Raw genomic sequence first — 24,748 nt, forward strand, 5'->3', positions numbered from 1 at the left:
GCGATAATGCCCGCTGTGTGAATCACGCCCTGGATATGAGACAGTTTAAGCAATTCTGATTGGTCAAGTGTCTGTGTGCATGCGGATCGCCACACGCGTGCCAAGTCCATATAAGGAGGTTCTTTTGCGCAACTTGCACACGGAATATACCATAAAATGGACGGGGGTGTTCTAGAAAAAATCATTGGAACTCCATTTTATATTGACTTCTTTTGACTCTGACTAAAAACTTATTTATGAATGGGAATAAAAATGTACTTGGCCAGCCTTAAACTAACGTTTAAAACTGGCTCAGAAGACGGAACACTGATAATGCCCTAGCCTGCAGCTCCAGCATTAGTCGTGTCCATTCTGCTGAGCCGGACTTGAATGCATGGTTAAAACCGGCCGAACACATATCTATTCCCTTATTAAAAACCAATGTGACAGTTGACTAGTTCCCAGGCTGATCAGTCTGCAGACAAACCACATGTTCATCTAACAGAGGATCGTACAATACATATCATAAGCAACTAAAATAATTGCTTTCATAATACGTACTCTGTACATGTATTTCACCCTAACAGTACCAGGCGTTGTTTGGCTTAGAGTACTCAGTACTACAAAATACTAAGTAACACTCTGAGCCTGAAGGACCTAGCGCTACAAATTACTATTTCTGGCTAGGTTTATTCCATTGTTACTCGTACAGAGAACAACGAAACCATGCATTCATAGTGCCACAGCACTGTATGGTACATTGTCTTCTCTATTGTGTTTTATGGCTTCAGAGAATGTTAATGTCATGTCCTCTTACAAGCGACAGGGCTGAGTACTACATTTTACTACTAAGTAGTACTTTGTAGCATTCGGGACTCTTAGGGTTAAAACCCAAGATTTTTACAATATAAACACTGATAATGACCTGCCAACTAGGGATCCACTGATCAAGCAGTAATGTTGTACAGTGTTAAAATTTATATTTACAAATAGGTCATTTGGGAGACATTTTGTGGTAAATAAACATTTCAGTGTCTCCCTATTTTCAAACTATCAGAAGGAGGCCGAATTTTACCGTCCATATTTTGAGAGATGATAGTTTAGGGCCTAAAATGGAAACGTACAAAGTTTGGTTCAGATCAGATTAGGGAATATTGAATTATGGGACAGTAAAGTTGGAAAAATTTTGTGCACGTTCTTATGGGAATGTCTCCCTAATGACACATTAGCGCATTTCTCTTGCTACTCCCAAAGGATAAACATCACAGACATCCATACTTCTGTCCACTGATACCTTTGCATTGTATGCTTTTTACAGTATGATCAGATTAAATTTCTTTTACTACAAGTCAATTATAAAAACTAGAGATGTTCACTGGACTGTTTTTTGTTTTGTTTCCACATTTTAGGGCTATGGATTGAGCATGGCTGTGGAGATTCTTTGTGGAATACTAGCTGGCTCGGCCTTTGGACCATTTGTCAGGAAATGGACCCAAAAAACCGAGGAAGCTAATCTGGTAAAAATACCACTTGATAACTCGTAGGATTCTTCATTCATTGTGAATATTAGTAAGGAAATACCTTTGGGGCCCATTTTTTCCCGTCCCTGTTCCATCTGGCATGTGATTTTTTCATGTGTAGAACTCATTGTTTAATTTCCAAGATTGACTAAGTACCGCAAATTTCCTGTCAAACTAATAAAAATAGTTTGAAATCAATTTCAGTGAAATATCCCTTGTCAAAGTATACGTGTCAGGTGTGAGAGGGACTGAAGAAATGTCGCATGTTGGACCCCAAATTCATAGAATGACACTATCGCTCTTATAAAAAGTGTTGTGAACATTTATCAAATGTCAAGTAACGAGCAGAGAGTATTATGAAATCTGAATACCTGTTTAGGGCTGGTTAAATAACCAAAAAGTAAACACCTAGCTGGGAGTCATGCTTGCTGCTTTCTTGTCTTGTTCAATTTAGCATTATGTATGTGACCTGCTCTGGAAAAAAATGGTGTGAAGGGACACTGCGCTAGTTCACACTAAGGGCTTTTTTTTGTGGACAAGGTGATTTTTTACTTCCTGGTTTCTTGGCTTCTTTTATATCATTACTTCCACAGTTTGTACAAGAAACCTAACTGTGGCAATGGGTTTTAAGAGACTTTTTTCTTGGCTGATTTCTTTTTCCACTTCCTGTGTTTAAAGGATTTTATCTCAGAAAGCATTTCTGTTAATGTGTATGATATAATTACGCAAAAATCAATATATCTCGAGATTGCAAAATGCAGCAGGGTTCAAACCTACACCAAAGTAAAGCTTATGATGTAACCTATTCAAAAGTGTATGTAACTCTTTTGCAAAAATGTCCTATAATACCCATTTTTGTGGAGCCGTTCACATATGTTGTATTGTTTGCTTTTGTTTTCATGGCTTGGTTTTTGCTTTCAAAATACAGTGTACCGATACATTTAACCGTCATAAACTTCTTCAGTGCCGGGGAAAGATATTTGCAAACAGTTTTCATCAGAATCTGACCTAACAAAATTAGATAAGCATTCATAGTCGGGGCAGATGGTTTAAAATTGCTATTTCTTAAATCTTTTTCAACTTGTTGATGTTTGCAGAAATTCATCACTGATTAGAGGTTGCCCTTGAAATCGTTTCTTGCGCAACACAGCCTGTTTTTTATCAGTATATGACATGCCACTAAGGCAACCTGCAAAATAGCCCTCCTATGATTTGGACTTAAAACGTTCTTTTTCTGTACTGGTATTGTTGCAGAGGGATGGTTTTATAAAGGATGGCCAGCATTTCACTCTATCCATTGTTTTTTATATTATGCATTTCACAGGGCCAGTGTTTCATTGTTATCAACCCAGAGGTCTTTGCCCCTGGATTCCAAGGTCGAATGTCAACGTTCATGAATGAATGCAGAACTACTGAACCAGTAAGTTTGCCGGCTATTGTGGTGAATTTACATGTCCGTGTAGAAGCATTGTGTGTACAGAACTACAGTAGATGGAACCTTCATTGTGTTTTGCTGCCGCAGTACTATGAAACAGGGATAGTCCAAGCAATATTGATTTTTCTTGGACACATCGTTTGTGTATATCATGCTTTTCTTCACTTTCTGAAATCAGTGTGACATCCTTTGGGGGTAAAGTGTGTTGAAAGGTTCACTTTCCCAAACATTTCAAATTGACCCTGTTTTTCCAATATAATGGAGGACACAGTTGTGAGATGGAAGACACTGTTTTGTGTGTAGGTTTTTCAGTTCATTTTGGGTAGCAAAAATGTGTTTAACAAGCAAAACAAAAATGCTAACTAATTGAAACACAAAGGTGCATATTCATTGTCTTTTTTTAAAAACTGAATTGCTTTAATAGACCCTTTTATTAAGTTATCTATGTTTCTTAGTATTTTTCTTACTAACCTTATACATATAGGTGATTCCATAAATATGGGACCCAATGTTGTGACACTTTTGGTGTCCCCCTTACACATGAAACAAATTTTGAAGATCGGTTGACACTACAACAGAAAGACACTTGGAACAAGGAAAGTGGTAAAAATTACAAGCTTGTATGCTGCCTAATATACTGTTAAATGGACGAAATATTTCATGTAGTTGTTCAGTATAAGGTGCGAACAAACTGACTGGTTTCATGCATGAGGAGGACACCAAAAATGTCAAAAGTTGGGTCCCAAATTTATGGAATTACCCATGTAGATGTATCCTACACAGGGCATGATAGGAAGTCTGAACCCAGTACTAATATCTCACAGATGCAAGGTGTAAAAACAGCATCTCAACATTCTAAATATCGAAGAATGTTCCAACAAGAACTTCGCTTGATCCAGTCTTAATTATTTGTGAATATTTTTCTGTTTGATTAATCAGAATCTGAAAAGAATGGCTTTTAGAGGATGTCTGACTGACTCCAAACTTGCTATACCACAAAACTTCAAACATTCCACATGACACTTTTCCCCATAACTGTAGACAAGGACAGAGATTGGTCTATTTAGATAGCACACATTGTAAAAATACCATAACATGGGGTAACTTTGGTCAGAGGGGTAACTTAGGTCAGTAACCCTTAGAGGGTTTGATACATTGTTATTTTTTCAAACGTACAGTGGATGCGGACGTATTTAGTATCATTTTATTCAGAAATATCATAGTTATTCGTTATTTAACATTTTCGTTTGTGGTAACCATGGTAACCATTTTTATTTTGATTTTCGTGCCCCGTTTTGATGAAGACCAAAACCAAAAGGTGGCCAATGTTGCCCCAAACCCAGAGTAACTTTGGTCACCCCTTTTTAAGCCCTAAGACACCAATAAATTTTGAAATGTCTTTTTTTTTTCCAGCATCAAATTTTAGATGAGTAACACAATGCTCTGAAAAGAAGGAAAATTGAAATTGATTGTCCTTGAAATGAGAAGAAATGATAACGTATGTCAAAAATGGCCCAAAGTTACCCCATGTTACGGTACATTTGTAAAACATTTCCTTTTACAACATACAGACAAACAGATTTCATCTTATGGTTATTGATCGAATTTTACAAGACAGAAATGCCCTTTGGTTGTAAAAATCAAAACTTTAATCAAAAGGCAACAATTAATCGCAAAAAAAATAGCCGTCAACCTGTGAGTCTATGTAAACAAATTTTGAACTCCTGTAGGCAGAGGGTGAAAATGAGGTACTGGTGGCTGGTGATCCTGAGAGAACTCACATGCAAAATGTAGATCAGGAAGGCGGGGTCAAATACCATCGCAACCTTATACAGTCAATGGTGAGTGTTAGAGTGTTAAAACACTCGAATCTCAAATCAGTGTTTCAATTCTGAGTTTAGTCTCAAATCACTGATGGTCACAGTCGGGGTTGGTGGTGCCACGTAAGACAAGCTCAAATCAGATTGAGAAGTTTCAGATCGACATTTGTTGGAGATCTGTGTTAAAGTGTTAGAGTTGGGTGTTTAAGTGTTACATTTGGGTGTTAAAGTGTTACAGTTGGGTGTTAAAGTGTTACATTTGGGTGTTAAAGTGTTACAGTTGGGTGTTAAAGTGTTACAGTTGGGTGTCTAGTATGAAAGCCACAGACCCATTGTTTTGTTTTGTGGTTTGGTTTTGCTGAAGCTGCAGAATACAGATGTCGGTCAGTCGATAGTCGCATATACCAAAAGAGGACTTCTTGCCTCAACGTTTTGACACCGGCATCCTACGTTGGACATTTTCCTCTCTTCTACTGACTTCATTTTTTGTCTTCTGTCATTGTAGCTTTCATCTTGTTCACAGAAATCAGCTCTTTGTTTTGTTGTAATAATTGCAATAATAGAGTATTTATAAAGTGATTTCTACTGAATGTTTCTGGACCCGTTTGGGACACACAGTTGCCCATCGTAGACACCCTAACTGCAGCAAATTGGTCGCTCTAGTTTCAAACATTCAAGAGAAATTTGGAATGTGTAATCTTTCAAATGCAGACCTAAACCTTTTGGTCATTGTGGGAGGCAAGAGTCACTTAATTACAGTGATGAGTTCAACCTGTTTGATTCATTTCAAGGTGAATTTTAAAGGTTAAAAGGCCAGACGACCGCACCTTTGTCGAGTGTCTGTCATCATTGGCCACATTTCATTTGTTTGTTGAGAATAGACTTTGTGGGACCAAGGCACTCAAAGTTTTTGCATTTATTCGGCAGTTTAAAGCAGTTATTAATTTTTGGCATCTAAATTTGAGTAACATACAGGAATGGAAAATTACTGGGAATGGAGAGATCTGTTGATAAATTTTGGAATTGTTTCCAAGGGACAGAAAGTACTGCTAATAATTTAATTGACAGAGAAAAATGAAATTGTGCTGACAGTGCAGTTATGTTTCACAATTTGATTGAAATTTACAACTGCATGCAGCAGATGTGAGGTGATTCACCAAATGCCATCCAAGAACTAATGATACGACATGCTACTCAATAGGTTCGCCATAGACCACCGATTCTAAAACGGCACAGGTGCAGTGAAGTGTGTTTACCAGTGAATGCCACAGGTCCTTCTAAAATTATTCCCATCCAAATCCTATCCTGGCCAATTAGAAAAAGGGAAAAAAGAAAGAAGCATGTGCCAAATCCCAAATAATGCAGAAAGCCTTTTTTTTATTGCCAACAACTCTTTATCCGGCCATAGCTACATGTGAATGTGTGGCTTTGTATTTCATCATTTTTTGCCTTATGTCTGTAGTCCTTGTTGTTTTCCTCATTTCCTCTCCCTTTGTTCTTTCGTGCATAGATAAGCAGTTCAGTATAGATACGTTTCACATGTAGCTGCAAGTTTGCTCATGTATACAGTGTAGATCATTGAACACACACAGTTTCCTTGGCAGATGACAAATCATTTTGTACTCAATATGGCCACTAAGTAATAATGTCAAAGCCAGTAAACTGACTTTTGTTTTTTATTCTTTTTCACAGGAAAGTTTGGCCAAGGATCTGAACATTGAGCCAATGAAGCCCAAGGCATAACCTACCTGAGAACTCACGTACAGCACCTGCCTTCTCATCGAGTCACCACCTGTCAGACTCAGTACTGGTATGCCAAGCTCTGAGACCATAATTTGAAAATATGAAAAATGGTAGCAGAAGGGGGATAACGGTGTTTGGAACACAAACACATGCTGTGACAGGATCTTACAAACAAGGAAAAATAATGCAGCCAACGAAAAAATTAAACAGATTTTGTCACTTGATAGTTGTACATAATTTACTGTATTGGATTACATGTATGCAGTCATGTACATATACATGTACGTATACATGTACGTATCCACTGGTGAAGGCCCAAGAAAGCATGCATGGACTGATGCAAGTGCATACACACTGTGGCATACTATATGTGGCCAGTTTTTATCTGAATGGGCACAAGTGTTTCTTTGAATGAGTTGAAAGCACATGTCAATCAGTCTTACTTTATTTACCACCACAAAGATAGGGTAAATACTCATTATTAAGATTGATTGTATAATTAGGGTGGACGGGGGGGCGTTGCTAAAAGGCAAAGCTTGTCAAGAAGTGGCCCCACATTAATCAAGTTAAAGTTACATCAAGAGATTACACATGTACACATACAACATAAGACAATATAAATTAATGAAACATGGACATCCATATGACAAGTAAACCCGTTATTTTTATCTATAAGTAATTATTTAACAAGTAAGTCTTATATTTAGATTTAAATACTGACTTACTGCCGATACTTTTTAACGATGAATCCAATGAACTCCATAATTTTGGTCCTTCATGTCTTGTCGTGGTTGCAGCCAGTTAAGCGCGCGATAAAACCCCGTGGAAATCATGTCAACTATTTGCAGACAGACTTGGCTTGTTTCAGTGTTTCTTGGAGGACAGACTCCATTCGGTGTGTATAGGCCTATTTACCAATAACAACATAATTTGTTTATACGTTCACTTTCCTGTGGAGTCAGTTGGGGCCTATGGCCCACTTACCACCAAAGGAGAGCACACACATGTACGCGAAGTGTGGCATCATCAATAAAGAGGTCTATTGTTCTTTAATTATGTGCTTCAAGTTCCACCATGTGATGCAAGATATGGGGGCGGAGAGAACCCCCCCACCTTTGTTTGGTCATTGTTTGATCGGAAACTCAGGAATTCTTTACAGACTTCTAGGGGGGATGTGTTGGGTAACAATAGTCTAGAGTGTGTATAGGGATTGGACATGTGGGGGGTACCCATTGGCCCCATATCGTGCACGGTATCAGTTCCAGAGTGGTTTTTTTTAAGATTTAACTTCCTCTATCATTTGCACACTGCGCTTGCTTGGGAAGAGGGTGATTGGCAATTTGGCTTTCTGTCTTGGATGGGGGCCTAGGAAAAAGAAGCTGGGAGAGACAGTAACAGAGGCAAAAACTTTTGTAATTTGATGGTACCTCATTACAAGACAATAAAAGACTCACTGAGGCTCAATACATGAAACGGGGATTTTCCAGGAAATGTGGAAGCGATGTCTGTGAATACAGCGATGCTTAATACATGAGTGATTTACACATGGTACTCGGGTATATACAACCATGTTTTATAGTATGTACACCAACTTACAGAAGCATTGAAGGGATATGGTGTTTTCTCTAAATTGGCAAAGTCACATGACTTACGTTTTATAATTGTAACTTGGCAAAAGTATAAACTCGGGTGTTAAAATCAACACTTTTTGGTGTTATCAGATGACTATGTTACTTTGCACACCTATAAGTGTTACAGTGCATTAGAAGGTGTTACAAGTAACACCAAATAACACCAGAATTTTAACACCAGTGGAAAGTGTTGGTATAGTCTTCTGATAACCCCGCAGGTGTTAAATTTAACACCCCAGTTTTTGCAGTATGACTTGGTAATGCAGTGCACCGTGCAAGTTCACAATGCAGCTGGGTGCCATAACAATATCATACAGGCCTAGGACTCCACTGTAACAAGAAGTCAGTATTTTAATGCATTCAAATGCCTCACTGGAAAAAATATATGAACGTGTTGTGTTAATCCAAATCTCAACACATCGCGATGTGTACGTGTTCAGACGTGTCGGTGTACTGATAAATTTTGACACATAAAAATACACGGCTTTTAATAACGACATAGAGGCACATTTATCGCATGGCAACACTTTTATTTCCCCAAAGGCATTTAGTTTTCTACGGTTACATGTTTAAAATGAACGTTAAGACACATTCATAATAGGCTTTCGTTTTTACTGTGTTTTTAATAAAGTAATTATTTTAATATGTGTCATAAATATTTCTAAACACTTAGTGATAATTGATATGTAAGTCGTCAATCTGACTTTGTACAGGTAATGATTTTGAGTTTTGTCATAATTATGACTTGATAGTACTTCCATATCAGCTGGAATGTTATAGAATGGAAAAACAAATTGAGAATGTGATGTAATGGGTCAGCGTAGATCATTAAGTACAGAGTCAGTAGGTCTTGAGAGTAGTGCTTTAGTTTTTAGTTTAATGTTGGTTTTCCTGGCCAATTTTGGAAAATGCGAAATTTAATTTGTAAAATGAAAATTCAGTTTGACGTAGATTTTGAACGTGACTTAAAACCTGGTTTCATTTTCGCAGTAACAACATTCGACGCATTCAACATCGTTTAGCATCCTTCAAATAAATTAATGTGCATTACGTTTCATTAAGCTGTTACAAATAAGTAATTGGGATTTCGGTTTGACGTATTCGTTGGCAATTATAACAAATGTGTATTCTTATTCGCCAAAAATCTGTCTTTAACTGTGACCCTTCGGAAGTGAGTATTCATTTTCATTTGCTGTAATTGAAATTCGCAAAATATACGTTCAATGTGATTAGACGATACAAGCATACACAAATTATGACACCACTTCGACAACAAATGTAATGTTCTTCATGAAGGATTACAAATTGTACACAAATTAAGGTCTTTAGGATTTTTCTACACCTCCGCTTTCAACCATTGCAAGGAGGTACGTGTGAACTTCAACTTCGCTGTATGATGTGATTGTGGCAAAAACGTAGCACAAGAAGGAGAGTTTCCTCGGCCTCGGTGTTTAAATAGGATTCGTACAATAGTCGGTATGTTTCCAAAGACAACGTGAGTGCAGTAATGAGTATTCAAACATTTAACCAATATAACGAGAAGAGTGTCACATATGGACGCCAATAATCATTCCCTACCATGACGTGGTATTAGCCGTCAGAAAGCAAAATCATGTCCAGAAAAGGTCAATTTAGAAGGGGAAAACAATTCATTTACTTCGAAAACACAGAATTTTCATACCAGTTTCATATGGTTTGTGCACAGGGTGTCAAGTGGCTGTCCGTATATGGAACTCCTTCCTTTATAACTTGTAAGCACACAACTGAATGCCAATTTTTGACCAGGCAGACCTTAACACACAGGCGAAATTACCCTCATATTTTGCGAAATGGATTGAGTTCAAATTAAGATGAATCCAGGATTGCAGAAGTGCATGTCAACATACTTAACTAGTGCACTATCGTGAAATTGAACCCTGACTTTATACGACGGAATGCACCCTCATTGAAATAGAACTTTGTTAAATAGAAATGGAAATTAGAATATTTGTTCCATTTCGCTCGAAAAAAGAATGCGGCTGTTACTAATTCATTTACACATTTTCCGAAAATGGCCAGGAAAAAAGTATAGTTATTTTAATTACGACAGACACAAATTGCGACAGGTATGTTTTGCTATTTGAGTTTTAAAATGCTGCAACCAATAATTGTTGGTATGTCATGAACAAATTGATAGAATTATATCCCTTTCATGGTGCATGTAAGGCTTTATTTTAGCAAGCACTAATTGAGTTTGGCTCATTTTTACTTTCCATGATTTTAGTCGCATATTCTCTTTTCAGGGTTATACTTTTTAATTTCAAGTCAGACGTATTTTTGTATTTGAGCTTGGCTGAAACAGTTGGTCTGTTGTCGGGTTCCTCCTCTGAAAAGGGTGACGTCCGTCTAAGTCATTGGTGGAATTCAAAGTCTTATATACGTGTGAAACCCGTTGCGATTTAGCAACGAGGATATTTTGATTTAGATCACATATGTGCGTTCGTTTTCGCTTTTACGTGAAGTATGAACGGGCCTTTAAGTTGCATGGTAAGAGAAATTCTGTTTGAGCCTTTTATTCTCAAATAACATTATATGCAAATGAGTATAAGATTTATAAAATACCATTTTACAAGAAGGACTTGGAGACACATTGGTCGTTACATATGTCCTGTACATCCAGATTTTCTGCTGGCATGGGGTGTAAAGCCTGACGTATTCGCTGTAAAGCTGTCGAAACAAAACAGTGTAAAAACCAACATTTCGCTTTGATTATTAGCTGGTATTTGACGACAAAACAACCATTTTGATAGACCAATAATAACGCCAACAACCGGCATCAAATAGCAACATGAACATATTGTATTCTTATATTACCCCAATTCCAAACGTCTCAACAGAATCAGCATTTGTTAAGATTTCTTACCGAGTTCAATGGTTTTTCTAGTTTTGATTCGAGCGAAGACAACTCTGAACCACCCCCTCTCGCGGCCTTGGCAGTTAAGGCCCGGACTGAATTGCACACCTGATTCCAACAGCTTCTGGTTCAACTCCAGCTCAGCCTCCGATGTCGGTGCCGACAGAAACTGTGGAAAGTGTAGAACAGGCCAAGCGTTATGTTAAGGAGAAACAACGAAAAAGTGGACATTCTTTGATTTGAATGGGCGAGGACCACGACCCTCCCTCCACTGTACTATTAGTCATATTGTACAAAAGAACAAAAAGACTTTACTGTTGCTTTGAGATGAATCCATCATTTGTCTAGCGTTGGCTGGCTAAGATATTTGCATGTACATAAAAGCTTCATTCCTATCCCAATTAAGCCGTTGAGTAACTGCTCGACTGGGTGCACAAGTATATTTCATTCCCAGGCACAGTACATATTTTACACGAAGTTACACGCAGACATGCAGTCGACACCATCAGTGTATGGCACTGTCCATGGATTTATATCTGTTAGTCGCAATTAGCAAAGGCTATCGATATGACTGTACAGAGCTGGGGACCTTTTATACTACCAACAAGCAAGTTTCCCGAGTGACTGATTTGAGAACTAGGCCTACAGTTTACTGTCTCTTCAAATGAAGATTACGTTTACAACCTTGGACATACGTGCTTGCCCTTTGAAATCCACCACTCACCAAAGGAAATTCTTCCGTTTGGAAAATACATGCATTTGGGATATCATCTCATTCATCTTCGAAGTACCATACGTAAGTTTCTAAACGATTAATCTCTTTTGCAAAATTGTACATGAATTGTGATAGTTGAAGTTGTTTTTAAAAGTTGTTTAATAACAGAGAAAGGGGTGAAACTGAGGTTTAACCGGAAGTAAAGTTGCTACATGTGAATTTTAAAATAAACACACAAATAAAAAGGATAAAAATAATAAAAATTAAAATAAATGTCTAAAATAAAATAAAAAAGATGAAATAAAACTAAACTGGAAGGCATATTTAAAATGAAACTAAAATTCAAAAGGTATGTAAAAATAAGACACATGAGAAACATTCATAAAGTGCAACGTAAGGAGCGGTTCGCTGTAATTGAAAATGGCTTATCTCAACAGAAAACGTTACTGCGTCACCGAGGTAACGTTACCGAGTGTTAACCATATTGAGCGTCTAAAACAATCTGCTTTATTGTTGAGAGCATTTCTTACGGTGTTTGACGCTGTAATTTATGCCACAAGTGCTTTTCTTTGTGTATCAAGTCGCTTTTGAAGAATGTCGACACTCGACATTCTTAAAAAATGTACAATTAACTGTAGGCTACGCTCTTAAGAATAACCAACACTTTACTGGACAGGGTGACGTCACAAGAGTGGTTTAATCTACATTAAACTATTTCTATGACGTCACTACTTTGTTCACAGTGTAGATTGTTTATACGAATTTACAGTTGTTGTTGTCTTCAATAACACAGTGCTGCCGTGACACTGATTCTACTGGACCTCGTAATATCTACAGTTAACAAATTAACATTTAATTAATTTGATGTATTTTGGCTGCTTTTCTGTGTCTAGGTTTTGCCCACTCTTTTCTTATAATGTTGGATTATGGGTTCACGTAAACGTTGATGTGTTGACTGTCGTATCTCGAACATGGTCCTTTCTTGATAACGTTGATACGATTTTCTTAAAATTGGTGTCAGACTAATATGCATTACTTGAAAGAAATCCTGAAGGCTTGTCACGAGCAGGAAAAACAAAGAAATTTAGTGTTGTGGCAACAAAGGGAATTCTGCATGTGTTCATCTAATTGAATTTTCAGCAATAGCACCCACAGACGGTGCCAAAGTGTTACTGGATGTTAAAGTAACCAAAATCCAAAATCGTTATGTTATGACAAAGAGTTGTTCATTCATAAAACCTCAAGCGTGTACCTTGGAGAGGTCTGCCCAGACATAAAGACCAGAGGGCCTATGCAGACAGGGAATACCTATCTTGCGAAGACCCTCGACGAAGTAACTATGTATCTCCTTGAGTTTACCAAGAGAGAACGGCAGGAAGACATTGGCAAACCAATCTGGAAAAAAAGAGAGAATGAGAAGTTAGCACTCTAATTTTTTATATATTGCGCTCTGAGTTCGACATGAGTGAAAAAATTTAAGACAAGGAATTGTTACTTTCCAACGCTAGGACACTGAATACTTCATTTGGTTTCGAGAAAAGCGCGCTTAGAGTTATGGCGCACTGATTGGCAAACGCAGTTTCTGCCTTTTAAAGCTGTCGCACTGGATACTATACGTTTTCTGCACAACATTCTGTTATTGCTAGTCTCTGTATTCTGGGGCTTAAGAGAGTAACTGATCCCGCATACTCTGCAGTGTACCGTCATCGTCAGACCCCGGTTGGTCTTTGAAGTACTCCCGAACCGAAAGGGGTTAATATTAAGGGAATAGGCCTACAAATGTACTTGCGGCTGGGGCATTAATGGCGTCTGCCGAGCTGGTCTTAAATGTTAGTTTACGACCGACCAAGCACACACTTATGTCCATTTAGAAATACCATTTTAGTCAAAGAGCCCAAAGAAGTCAACGTGCGATGAATTTGAAAGGATCTCGTTCAACAGTTTTATTTTCATTTTCCCGAACACCCCCACCCATTTTACGGTATATTCCTTTTGCAAGTAGTCCAGAAGTATCTCCTTATATGGACTTGGTAGGCGCGTGTCGAGTTCCGCTGGCCGCGTGCACACAGACTCTTGACCAATCAGAATCGATTAAACTGTCTCGCATCCAGGTGCCAGGGTGTGCTTTACGCAACGGACATTATCACATCGCAGTGGGCATTATAAAATGTTAATACATAGTCACGTGACGGCTTCGACCAATAGGAACAGAAAAACTGTTCCAGGTAATTATGAATACACATTTCAAGACTTTATCACCTATTGCTCTACTACGCGTACAAACAGTGTAGTAAGTTTGTGCTGGAAATCATGGGGAGTAGGGGATGGGGAAAGGTGGGGGGTAACTTGCCTGGCCATGAAAATTGAAAAGTCGATGTTCGAGTTATTGATGTACACCTGAAACACGTGTATGTATTACATTTGTAAAGAATCTTATCAGAAAGGCAAATTTATGGGTTTTTTTTATTATTGTTTCCTTTTTTGAGTGGTACTGAATGCATTTTAGTCCTTGGGAAGTCTGAAAATCCTTCACAGTCTGTTTAATTTTTCTGCTCACTACAAAAAAGTGGTGGGATAATTTGATAGCCCTCCCCATCGTTAAAAGCGCGTGTAGGTTTTTTTTTTTTTTTTTTTTTACTACACAACTCCCAGGATATACGCCCATGCATACAAAGAATACACTTGCTCTGATCAGTTCGAGAGTAAAAATAGTCGGCGGGGAATAAGTACGAAGTCTTAACCTCTCCCAAATAAAACGTTCTTAGTAAATGCTATGTCAGCTTCTTAGCAAAGTTGTTGGTGGGAAAAAAAGAGAAAAATCGGACTCAAATTGATTTGGAGTATACAAGTCCAACGCATCTGTATACAGGCCCCACACACCTAGTATACAGGCCCAACGCACCTGTATACAGGCCCCACGCACCTAGTATACAGGCCCCACACACCTGCATACAGGCCCCATACACCTAGTATACAGGCCCCACGCACCTGTATCAGCCAGCATTCTCGCCATCATTCGTTGCCATCCTGTCGGCACCGCTTGGAAATGCGCAATACTAATCAGCGCATCGCGAACAGCTTTGTTCCAGGTGTAAATGACAGCAATCCTCATTCCACTCATACCAAGGTCCTAAGAAAGCAAGGATGCAAGATAACAGTGAGACACGAGAAAAAGACTAGGGGAGACTGCAAAATTGTGGTCTCTAGCACAGACGTGCAATTCCAGCTCCAACTACCTGCATTCCTGGTACGGTACAAATCATTAGTGCTGTCTCCTAGACATGTCCGTCTCAGTGACATAATGCAAGTTGGACTGACTGAAATCTGGTACCCAATACGGGACTCCATATTTCTCAAACATGACCAGTTTTGCGAACAAATTTTGGTAAGGTGTGCCCCATCTTATTCAATGAGGCATGCACAATACTGCAACTGAATTTGCATTTTAGTGATAAAATTCCTACAAACTCGGCGCCATGCGAAGGCCGTCAATTTGCAATACGGGAGGGACGGTGAATATGGCGGTAGGCATGCAGTTAGGAAGGTTCGCACTGATTGTCTACGAAAGTGCGATGTTTTTCAGAGGTTCTGCCAGTAGCCAGTTAATGTCAAACAGCATCTGACGCCGCAGTTTTTCACTCTGTATTGCCGTGGTATCTGATTTCTTGAAAGCGAATCTAAAACTTCCTTGAATCTTCGATTTTACTATAACTATTAAATTTAACGTTCAGAAAAATAATGGTAATTAGATATCTATAGACTTGGAATGTTTGCATTTATCAGCACATCTTTATACCTTTTTCATTTTAACATCAATACTAACAACAGAATGACAGACGCAAAACTTTCTTAAAACATTGGAATTGTTTGACTTTCTAACCTTGCTGAATGTCCAAATGACGTGAACTTTATGCAGGTCTGGTATTTCATCTTCGCTGAATTGAAAGATACTGCAGTGTGACGTGGCATCATTGAAGACACAGTTCATGTAGACCTCGTCCAGAACCACATGTAGGTCGTGCCTAAGGTTCATGTCCCAGATACATTATCTTTACGGCTTGAAATAATTAACATGTACATTCATCCTCATTCCCTTTGTGGTATAAATCTTCTCGACATTCGCAACGCTTTATGGGAGCAATTAATTTTTCTGTACAAACCCCGGGAGGGTTTGAAGCCTGTTCCGCCTGCATTTACCAATCACGTTCATCGTGCAGCCTATAGTGACTGGTACCCTAAACAAAATGCCTTTAAAAAGTAGTGGTAATCGTTTTTCATCTTACAAGCTTTTCGATTTTCTATTTTAAATTTAAAATATATTGCTTGAGTAGTCAACTATGCATGCATCTGTGACCAGGTCAGCAGGTAGTTCAGAAATATTTTGAAGAAAGAAATACTGATGGTCTATGCACAACATGCATGGCTGGTTTGTCAGTCAGTCTCATGATGCAACGAACATTTAAGAGAGGTTTATGAAGCCCGGATATCAAGAATGCTCTCCTTTTTGACAGCTCTTGTTGTTTACCTTTTGGCAAATTTCAGGAGATCCAAGACCTGAGTGCGACTGTACACGTCTCCCAGTGGATTGTTTGGATTTACAAGGAACAATCCCTTCACCCTGATGCCCTTAGGAAGTAAACAACAACAACAACAACAACATAATTATGATTCTAATCCTGACATCATGACATTCACGCCTTATAGATACAAAAATGTACTCATGGACTGAAATGTTTGAATATGCTGAAAGAAATAAACTCTACAACCTTAGCTGTTTTGGTCAAAGATTGAAGCAGTTCTCTTGTTTTTTAAAGTTTTTTGGCTTCTTCCACTCTAAAGCCCATAGGATAGCACATACTTCCACAATTTGCACTAATTTCCCTCGTCATTGCAAATCAGAAGTGACATTATTATGTCATGATGAGGTCCGTTTGATTTGTAGTTTATGGGATAGATTGTTTACTAAACGTTTTTTTTCACTGAGGCATGTTCAACTATCTCAAAAAAATTGTGTCCCCTACTAGAGAACGTCATGATTAGTGGTAGATTGAATTTAACAAGGGAGCATTTTCGCAACCCCTACAGAAGCATATTCGTGAAGCCTAAGCAATAACTAGGAACATGTTTGAATAAAGCAGAGTCATAAAGTCATCCGAGAAAAAAGGTTGCAGACAACAATTTGCCGACAAAAGTCATTTTGACGCAATGTATTTGAAGTGTATTACTACTGGTTTTCTCACACACATTACAAGAAGGTATCCGCCCCAAAAGATCAGCTTATTTTTTTCCACTTTGAATTGGCAGTAAACCAACTCTTCAAACGCAAAAACGCGCAATCAGTGATCAAGGTGGACACACAAATATTTCGGATCATGACTGAAAACAAGCCCAGTATGTGATACATCTCGTATAGGAGTTCCTTCAGTCTCGTTTCCTACCTCATGTACAGCCTTCTGGTAAGCTTCTTCTGTCCTTTGTACGGTCAATTGGAAGGGCTCCGTTTCTCCGGATCTTTGCTTCAAAGGAGAAGAAAATACGTGTACATTCTTTTGTTCCTCACTCTCATTTGTTCTTATAAAATAATTGGCAATCTTGATCTTTTAAATTTTTGTGGACTACTTCAATCGAATGTTACCTCCTCTGTCAGCAGGATTGGAACAACGTCCACATTGGCTCGTATTTTTAGACTGCTGTAGACTCCGTAATAACCGGGAACTGGCAGAAGTACCGCTTCTGAGAACGAGGAGTAACAAAGGGTACTTTTTAAATATTCAAATGTACCCAAGATTTCCTGGAAAACTGAGGGCGCTGTTGCTGTGATGTCAATTGAGGAAGTCACTGTTCAGTTTGTTTTTCTGTTTAATCTGTGAATCCAAAATTTGCTCATTTGTCAATACGTTTTAAAAATCTAAAAATGGAAAAAGGTTAAATTTCCAAACTCTGCGTGAAAGTTGCATTTACATGATCCCTTAAGAAAATCTGCAATCGAACTTATTAAATTGGCGTCCCCTTTATCTTTGTATATAAACCATCAAACCCCACTTTTACATGATGGCACCAACCGTTGAATCACAAGTTTCGAAATAAAGTCACGTAAATTTATTTGATTTGTCCGTTTTTTTTAATCGAACGGCTACCAAAGGACTGAGCCTCAAGAAAAAAAGATGCGTCAAATGAATACACTGTGCATGGTTCGGATTATGACCACGACCCTCCATGATGAGACCTTTACCTCCAGCGTCGCATATGACGTGCCCCATCGCTTCCAGACCAGGATAGGCACCGTTTATCACCATCATCTAAAACAGACCAAAGATACGATTTAAAACTACCTCTAATGGAATGAACAAAATGACTGTCTCTAATACAGTGTTCTTGTCCTTTCGAAACATGCTTTAGAACATAGTTAGTGGTTTAATTCTTCAACATGATAATAATCCGAACATCTTTGTGAGAAGGCTTTGGTTTCAAGAGACCTCCGGGCACTTTCATGAGTACCCCCTCAACGGTGACAGGGAGGGATGGCAGAACGTCAACGTTATGGCTTGTATGTGCCTGGCACACTTTCAAAATTTTGTGGGTTTTGCAAATCTGGTCGAAAATATTAATTTCCTTGTTCATCGAATGTGAAAGCGAAGCAAATTTGAGGTCACAAAAGATTTGCTGCAAAAGTTGAAATGTGTTCAATTTCTGCGACTTCATAGCACGAGTATTTGATCCAGTGTCAAAAATTTGCGTTTGTGTTCACTTTCATGCCAAGTAGGAACCGACCTTTAGTCGTGGTTGTAGTGCCCCATACCCGAGGGGAAGGCGCATGAAGCAATCTTGTATGGAGCATCGACGGGTAATCACGCGGCACTGTAGACCATTCCTGCATGGAGTGTGTTATAACCACGACAATAGGTTGTCTTTTAGGCGGGACACTAACAAGTGCCTAGTAGGAACCTATGCCACATGTAGCAGCAGAAAATCTTACCTTGTTTGGGTCCAGGGGATTGTGCGCCCTTGCTGTAACCGTCAAAAACTTAGCAACAGCATCCCTCAGTTCAAAGACACCTTCCGGCTCGTCGTAGGCATGGAGAAACATGTTGTCAGCCCAGGTCTTTGGGCTCTCCACACATGACTGCAGCTATAGTCATTAGGAAGGAATTAAGTACGTTGTTTATATCCTTTTTCAATTAATGAAAAACAATGGGTGCGTTCGATTAGCTTCCCTGAAAACACCAGTGTTACACTCAAGGGAAGCCTCAAAATGAGGCTTATCGAACGCTGCAGTGTGTTTTCCAAGGCATTCTGGGAAAAAGGTCAAGTCCCCGCCTCGTTCCATCATGTACTTTCATGCTCGAACAGTCCATCCGTGACGTCATTACACTTGGGCAGCCTCCAGAGACCCGCTCGCCAGCTGGGGTAGTGGTGGCTGACACCAGGGCAGGCACGAACGTCACGTGATGGCTAAACGAACGCTTTCGTGTAAGTTTGACTTACACGTGTAAGCTAATCGAACGCACCCAATACACAAATACCTTGGACAGTTTTCCTATTCTTATTGGTCGAAACGCGTCACGTGACCGTGTATTTAACATTTTTATAATGCCCACTAAGAAGTGATATAAATGCCCGCTGCGTAAATCACCTGCTGGCACGCGGATACGAGAACCTTTAATCGGGTCTGATTGGTCAGGAGTCTATGTGCACGCGACGCGTGATCGACGCGCCACACGCGTGCCAAGTTCATTAAGGGGGATTCTTTTGGACAACTTTCAAAGGAATATACCATAAAATGGACGGGGGTGTTTGGGAAAATGAAAGCAAAATTTGGAACAAAATCGTTGGAAATCTGTCTCATTTTTACTCTCTGAATAAAAAGGTTTCATGAATGGGAATAAATAATGTGCTTGGCCGGTTTTAAACGTTAGTTGAAAGTTAGTTTCAAGCTAAAATGACAAATTATGAAATTACATCTTATGTTAAATTTTAAGTTTGGATGTTAACTTTTAATCTGTTGTGATTAATCTTAGGAAGGGTACGCCAAGCACTATTGTGAAACGGCTGTATTATAAACATGTTGGCTAGTTTTAGCGCCCACTTGTTCTGGTGGGGCTAGTGTTAACTCTGATCAGAGTTAACTAGGCGGCAAGCATGCCTAGGATTTGAGGGCTGTAGGGATGCCGAGCTTAGCAACTATTTGGACAAGTGTGCCCTGTGTTTCGGGGCAAGCTTGCTCATTTTTTCGGCAGGCTGCGGAAGTTCTGGTAACAGTTATATTATAAGTACAAAAGAAATAAAACAACGGATACGAAATATATGCCAAATGTCAGACCTTCGTCTCAGAGGCTATTTCGTGTGTTGTCTGAGAATAATCGTAGGTTATTGTTGTACATAAAATATTCGTCCGGGATTCTGAACTTTCAACACCCAAAAACAACTCGTATTACGTGAACATGGGTCCTTGTATGGTAACATGTGATAAACAGTGACTGCACGTCATGATCAATGGACTCTGTAAAGAGAGAAATCGGCTCTCGGTCACGAATTTCAAATTCGTGATTGAGAGCCGATTCTTTAAACAAATTTGGAATTTGTATAAGGTAGCCTATGTTAACTTCGGCTTGTTTCCTAATAACTGCCACAAGGACAGCCAATGGAGCAATTGAATAAAACACCCCCCCCCCGTTTTGTAACACCCGAGAGCAGACTTCTTTCCTGAGCGGACTAAAATGCTATGACAACGTCCTTACCGTGTGAGAGACTGTAGTTTTTAGCACCAGATTATTATTACGTGTTTATTTCAAACACATTTGACCATTTAGAAACTGAACCATACCTTTTCTCTCAGTAAATCGAAGACCATTTTGTTCTCGGCGCTATGCATGTCGATCACTCCCTGTATAAAGTATAACAATGTAAAGTTGAGCAACATTTTTGGGAGACAATAATTATGCAGGTAGACACTTGCAACTACAATTGGCTCCATAACACCCACACTATTTCACCTGATACCCACACACTTCATGCATATTCTGAACTGATGAAATATGCAGATTTTATTTAGGAAGTTGTACTTAAGGTCCAAGGCAATCGCGGCCTAAAATAGGCAGTCAACCAGTTGAGGCTCTAATACAGACGCGTATAACGGCTATACTTGCAAAAAAGAGAAACATTTGAGTTACTATCTCGGCGCGGCGAACTCGTACCTTGCAAATGATTATGTGCAAGTGGCCCTTAAACGCTTCCGTACTCTTACTCTCGCAGTTTGACAATTTCAAGACACGCTATAGTCTTCCTACTAAACCATGACCATCGCTGCAACGTATGCGGCTTAAACGGCTTAGAATTTACATATCCTCTCCCCCTACCTCAGCCATCTAAGCTAAAAGGAAAAAGAAGTATATAAAAGAAGTTGAGAAGGAATAATAACAACAAAAGTTGAGCTCTCTTACTCTAGGATTGGTCTCAGGATCGTACTCGCCAATAAACTCCCCTGCGCTGCAGGAGACCACGCTGGCTGTCCTACAGACGACAATTCCTTCCTGCGCCCGCTTCGACAGGCAATCGCTGTAAGAAACCCCGTTTTCAGATAGCATTGTTCTGTTTTATTGTGGGAAGTGCAATGGTGAAATACTGGCAAAAACAGTTGTCGCTTGTGAGCGATGGCGACTTGTCAGTTCATTTAACTGAGAAATTATCTAACCAAAATTAGTATTTCTTTGCAATAGTGCTGCTTTACTGTAGCTTGATGAAACGTGACTGAATTAAAAACTACAAGTTCACACGCAAATTAACAGCTGTTTACAGAAAACCCATCTGCGCATATTCACGCGTGCGCGTTTAGTACAAAGTGTAGAGTATTCACCGGTTCAATGATTAAGTGTTCGCATGTACTTGAAAGATTTTATTAAGCCTGACGCCTACAGTTTGGCTACAATCTAACATTGGCTTTACTCATAAACACTGGTAGCCTATATTAAACTAAAAGCACTACTCAACCGACTAGAAAAGTTGAGGGTCCCATTAACCATATGCACAGCTCTTTGGGTCTGATAACCCACAAGGCTGTGTACAACCATAAATGTAGTCTATACATGTCATCATTCAAAATGTGGAATGCAAGGAGCTTCATCGTTATAGCTAGTGCAATAGTCCATAGTATAATTACTGGGCATTCGTTTGTGTTGTGGTGGCAAACTCCCTTCAAATGCACTCCGTCGCACCAGTGCACGTCCTCAGCTGGCTGTTGAGAGTCGTCAAAAGCATACCGTCTATGCACGACCAGTTAAGAGAGTTTTGTAACCGCGTTCAGATTAGTCGGCTTCAAGAACCACGAATAAACACATCAGCGAATTATTTCTGCATGTATTCTACGAAAGTCTTGCCGTGCTATCAAGTATGCATTTTCAGAAAATGAAGAGTTTTTTTGGCAACAGATCGTTTTTAGAAGATACCGGTACACTTTTCAAAGTTTGTAAGTGATACATTTTACGTTTTTGGGAGATTCATTTGTGAAGTTCGTTTTTATATAAGTATATTTTTTTGAAGTTTGTTTTGTGGGGAAAAAAATTAAAACTTGAAAATACATTTCGTTTGAAATCAACTTTGAAAAAATATATCTCCGAAAAACGACTGTTTCCAAAAACGACATCTATCTTTTGTAAAACACGAATTGCTGAATATGTATAAAAAAACACTTCTCGTAAAAAAAGGAAGTTAAAAAAAGTACTTCATAACAACGATCATAGCAACCATACTTCATAAAAACCAACTCGATGAAACATACACCTCACATACTGAATATATTTGATGGCATAACAGGACTTTCGTACTATACAGGGCGTATCCAAAAAAGTATACAGAAGCGTAAATCCAAGCGACTAATTCTGTTGAATGTAGCAGAGGGTAACCCAAGTCCATAACGGCGACAGCTCAACCTGTGGGCTCTTGTTTCATTGATTTCATTGCTAAAGAATGAAGCAGTGGCACAGAGGGCCCTCCAATTTATGCAATTGCAAACATTCTGCAAATGTTTTTCGTCCAGTGGTATGCAGCGAAATCAAACAAATGAACACCAAGTTACCGTTCTCATGACTTGTGCAACCAACATTTTTGGGGGATTTGTTGGTGGGAGGAGACAAAGTTGAAAGAAACCTTCCAAGGTACTCCAAGGAACAAAACACGTACCATACTTGTTTTTCTGGACTTTTGATCCAATTATGAAGTGTTTGCGCAAGCCAAATTTTGAGCGATTTAGGAAAATAGTTCCTGGTCACTCAGGCAAGAAAATCTGTTCATGATCAAAAGTTTAATAACAGCAAGATACTCTATTTAACCCATGTAGGAAAAGAGATTTTCAAAAAATGTTCACGTTTATTTTGCAGTTAATTTTCTGACTGTATACTTGTCATGATACACCCTGTAGTGTCTCCAGCCTGTGGCTTGAAGTGAAGTGTGATATCTAACGGTAGCCAAACAACTGACATGACTTATGAACACCTCCCCGTCTGCTTCCTGGTCCAGATCCATTTTAAATAAACTAGGCTACACGAATAAAAGGATTAGTGTGAACGAAATGCCATTCACCTTATCCACGACTTTTTCTTACATCGCCAGCATACTTAAATTTTAGTATCAATAACCGTAAATGGATTACCATTACCATTAATTCCGGAAAAGCGTCGTGTTTTAACGACTGCTTATTGTGTCCAGACGATATGCGGGTGCAACAAAGTGCCCAATGAAAGCCCACACAATTCAACAGCACCGTTCAAGATCCAACCTTCCGGGACATGTAACACGTTTTCATTCATGGAGACAATGCATAGACACAGAATATTTTATCTTACTAACTTCCACATTTTCTGCAAAGAGAAAGAAAGAATTCCAGTGTCTGTGCACGTCAAATTTTAAGGAAACGCCTCCTGGCGGTCAAGTGCGCTGAACAAATTCTAGAAATTAGCTGCAGACTCGATAAGCGCATTTTCAACTTTTCGATGCATTTCAGTAAGAATTTACATTTTAGGCCTACAAGGGGGAAAACAAGGAAACCTTTAGAAGGAACCAACTGATTCATTTTCTGCTTCTGTTTTGCATGTGTCGTCAGACCTTCGTTTCTCCTTATGCCTCTTCTTTTTTTTCTCCCCCTCGTCCCCAGGGTATCCTTTATGACCCACTTAGGAGCTGTGTGAATAATACCAGTTTTTTGTATGTAATGTTTTGGGCAATTTAAGTTGTATCTCACTGGATGTTTAAACCGTTTAATACTACCTGTCTTAACTTTTTAAGTATTAAATTGTCATAACTGTAAAGACATCAATGATTTAATTGAAATTGAACTGAATTCCCAAAAAGCGCACGCTGGAATGCTATAAAGTGATTAAATACGTACTTTACACGTTGATCACGATCGCTGTCTCCGTTGTTTCATTTGCATTTTTCTTTTGATTCTATGGGGCGACTTCAGGAAATGGCAACAGTTATTTGCCACTCTAATTGCTCACGGCTCCCAAACCCTCAATTAATGCCTCCAGTTTTGTTGCCCAAACCCAGAAGAGGAATAACGGAAAGGAGAAACTGCTTTCTCATACAAAAATTAAATTATGACGATCATCTATTTGAATAACACGAGACGTCGCTGAACAGTTTAATTGGTGGGCGTTTGGTTTCCACGTTTGATCGTCCGGTTGGATGAATAGTTGTTAATTAGCAGTTCAAAAGTTGGATAGTTTCACTTTAAGGGCAGTCTGAGGACGGCTGGGTAAAAATATTTTTTGACAGTCTGAAAATAATTGTGTGAACAGTGGGGTGGGCAACTTGTGACGTATTTTTGTGCGGTCAGGTGAACGGATGGGCAAACGGTAAGGTTAACAGTTGAGTGGATGTTTGGGTGGATAGTTGGATGGACGGTTGGCATGGTAACATTTCATGGTCAATTTGTGGAAGGGTGGGTTGACAGTTGTGATAAACCTCGGTTTGTCCAACCTATTGTCAACAGGCATTCAGACCTTTCAACAAAGGTGGA

The 24,748-nt window shown here is 39.1% G+C and overlaps 2 protein-coding genes and 1 long non-coding RNA gene across 3 annotated transcripts in view; 2 read left to right on the plus strand and 1 right to left on the minus strand.

The window, feature by feature from the left end:
- LOC110975448 (uncharacterized) overlaps nucleotides 1–10,742 on the plus strand; it is a 27,779-nt gene extending 17,037 nt beyond the window's left edge. Inside the window, exons 8-11 of the mRNA XM_022227961.2 lie at nucleotides 1,389–1,496; nucleotides 2,824–2,919; nucleotides 4,665–4,775; nucleotides 6,447–10,742. Of these exons, the coding sequence (XP_022083653.2) occupies nucleotides 1,389–1,496; nucleotides 2,824–2,919; nucleotides 4,665–4,775; nucleotides 6,447–6,497 (366 nt within the window). The 3' untranslated portion in view covers nucleotides 6,498–10,742. The remainder of the gene's footprint in view (nucleotides 1–1,388; nucleotides 1,497–2,823; nucleotides 2,920–4,664; nucleotides 4,776–6,446) is intronic.
- LOC110975447 (1-aminocyclopropane-1-carboxylate synthase-like protein 1) lies at nucleotides 9,631–21,636 on the minus strand. The gene is made up of 12 exons (XM_087130422.1): nucleotides 21,177–21,636; nucleotides 20,561–20,620; nucleotides 18,713–18,865; nucleotides 17,969–18,035; nucleotides 17,372–17,469; nucleotides 17,175–17,252; nucleotides 16,262–16,362; nucleotides 15,617–15,758; nucleotides 14,725–14,866; nucleotides 12,989–13,131; nucleotides 11,031–11,190; nucleotides 9,631–10,834 (listed from the first exon to the last, which is right to left on the minus strand). Exons 1-12 carry the CDS (start codon nucleotides 21,318–21,320, stop codon nucleotides 10,734–10,736), a joined length of 1,389 nt encoding a protein of 462 aa, XP_086986548.1. The 5' UTR covers nucleotides 21,321–21,636; the 3' UTR covers nucleotides 9,631–10,733.
- LOC110975449 (uncharacterized) lies at nucleotides 15,657–16,524 on the plus strand. Its single transcript, XR_002597700.2, has 2 exons — nucleotides 15,657–15,747; nucleotides 16,279–16,524. It is a non-coding gene; the product is annotated as an uncharacterized LOC110975449 (long non-coding RNA).
- Nucleotides 21,637–24,748: the final 3,112 nt, after the last annotated feature.

Source organism: Acanthaster planci, linkage group LG20 (assembly GCF_054643075.1).
Source record: "Acanthaster planci isolate LZ-2023a linkage group LG20, COTS_SCS, whole genome shotgun sequence".
Taxonomy (NCBI): Eukaryota; Metazoa; Echinodermata; class Asteroidea; order Valvatida; family Acanthasteridae; genus Acanthaster; species Acanthaster planci.

Coding starts and splice junctions, on each gene's coding strand:
- LOC110975447 (XM_087130422.1), bottom strand. CDS start 21,320: ATGCTATCTGAAAACGGGGTTTCTTACAGCGATTGCCTGTCGAAGCGG. Junction 17,470..17,968: donor CGTCATATGCGACGCTGGAG/GTAAAGGTCTCA, acceptor CCTCGTTCTCAG/AAGCGGTACTTCTGCCAGTT. Junction 11,191..12,988: donor TCTGGGCAGACCTCTCCAAG/GTACACGCTTGA, acceptor CACTTTCCACAG/TTTCTGTCGGCACCGACATC.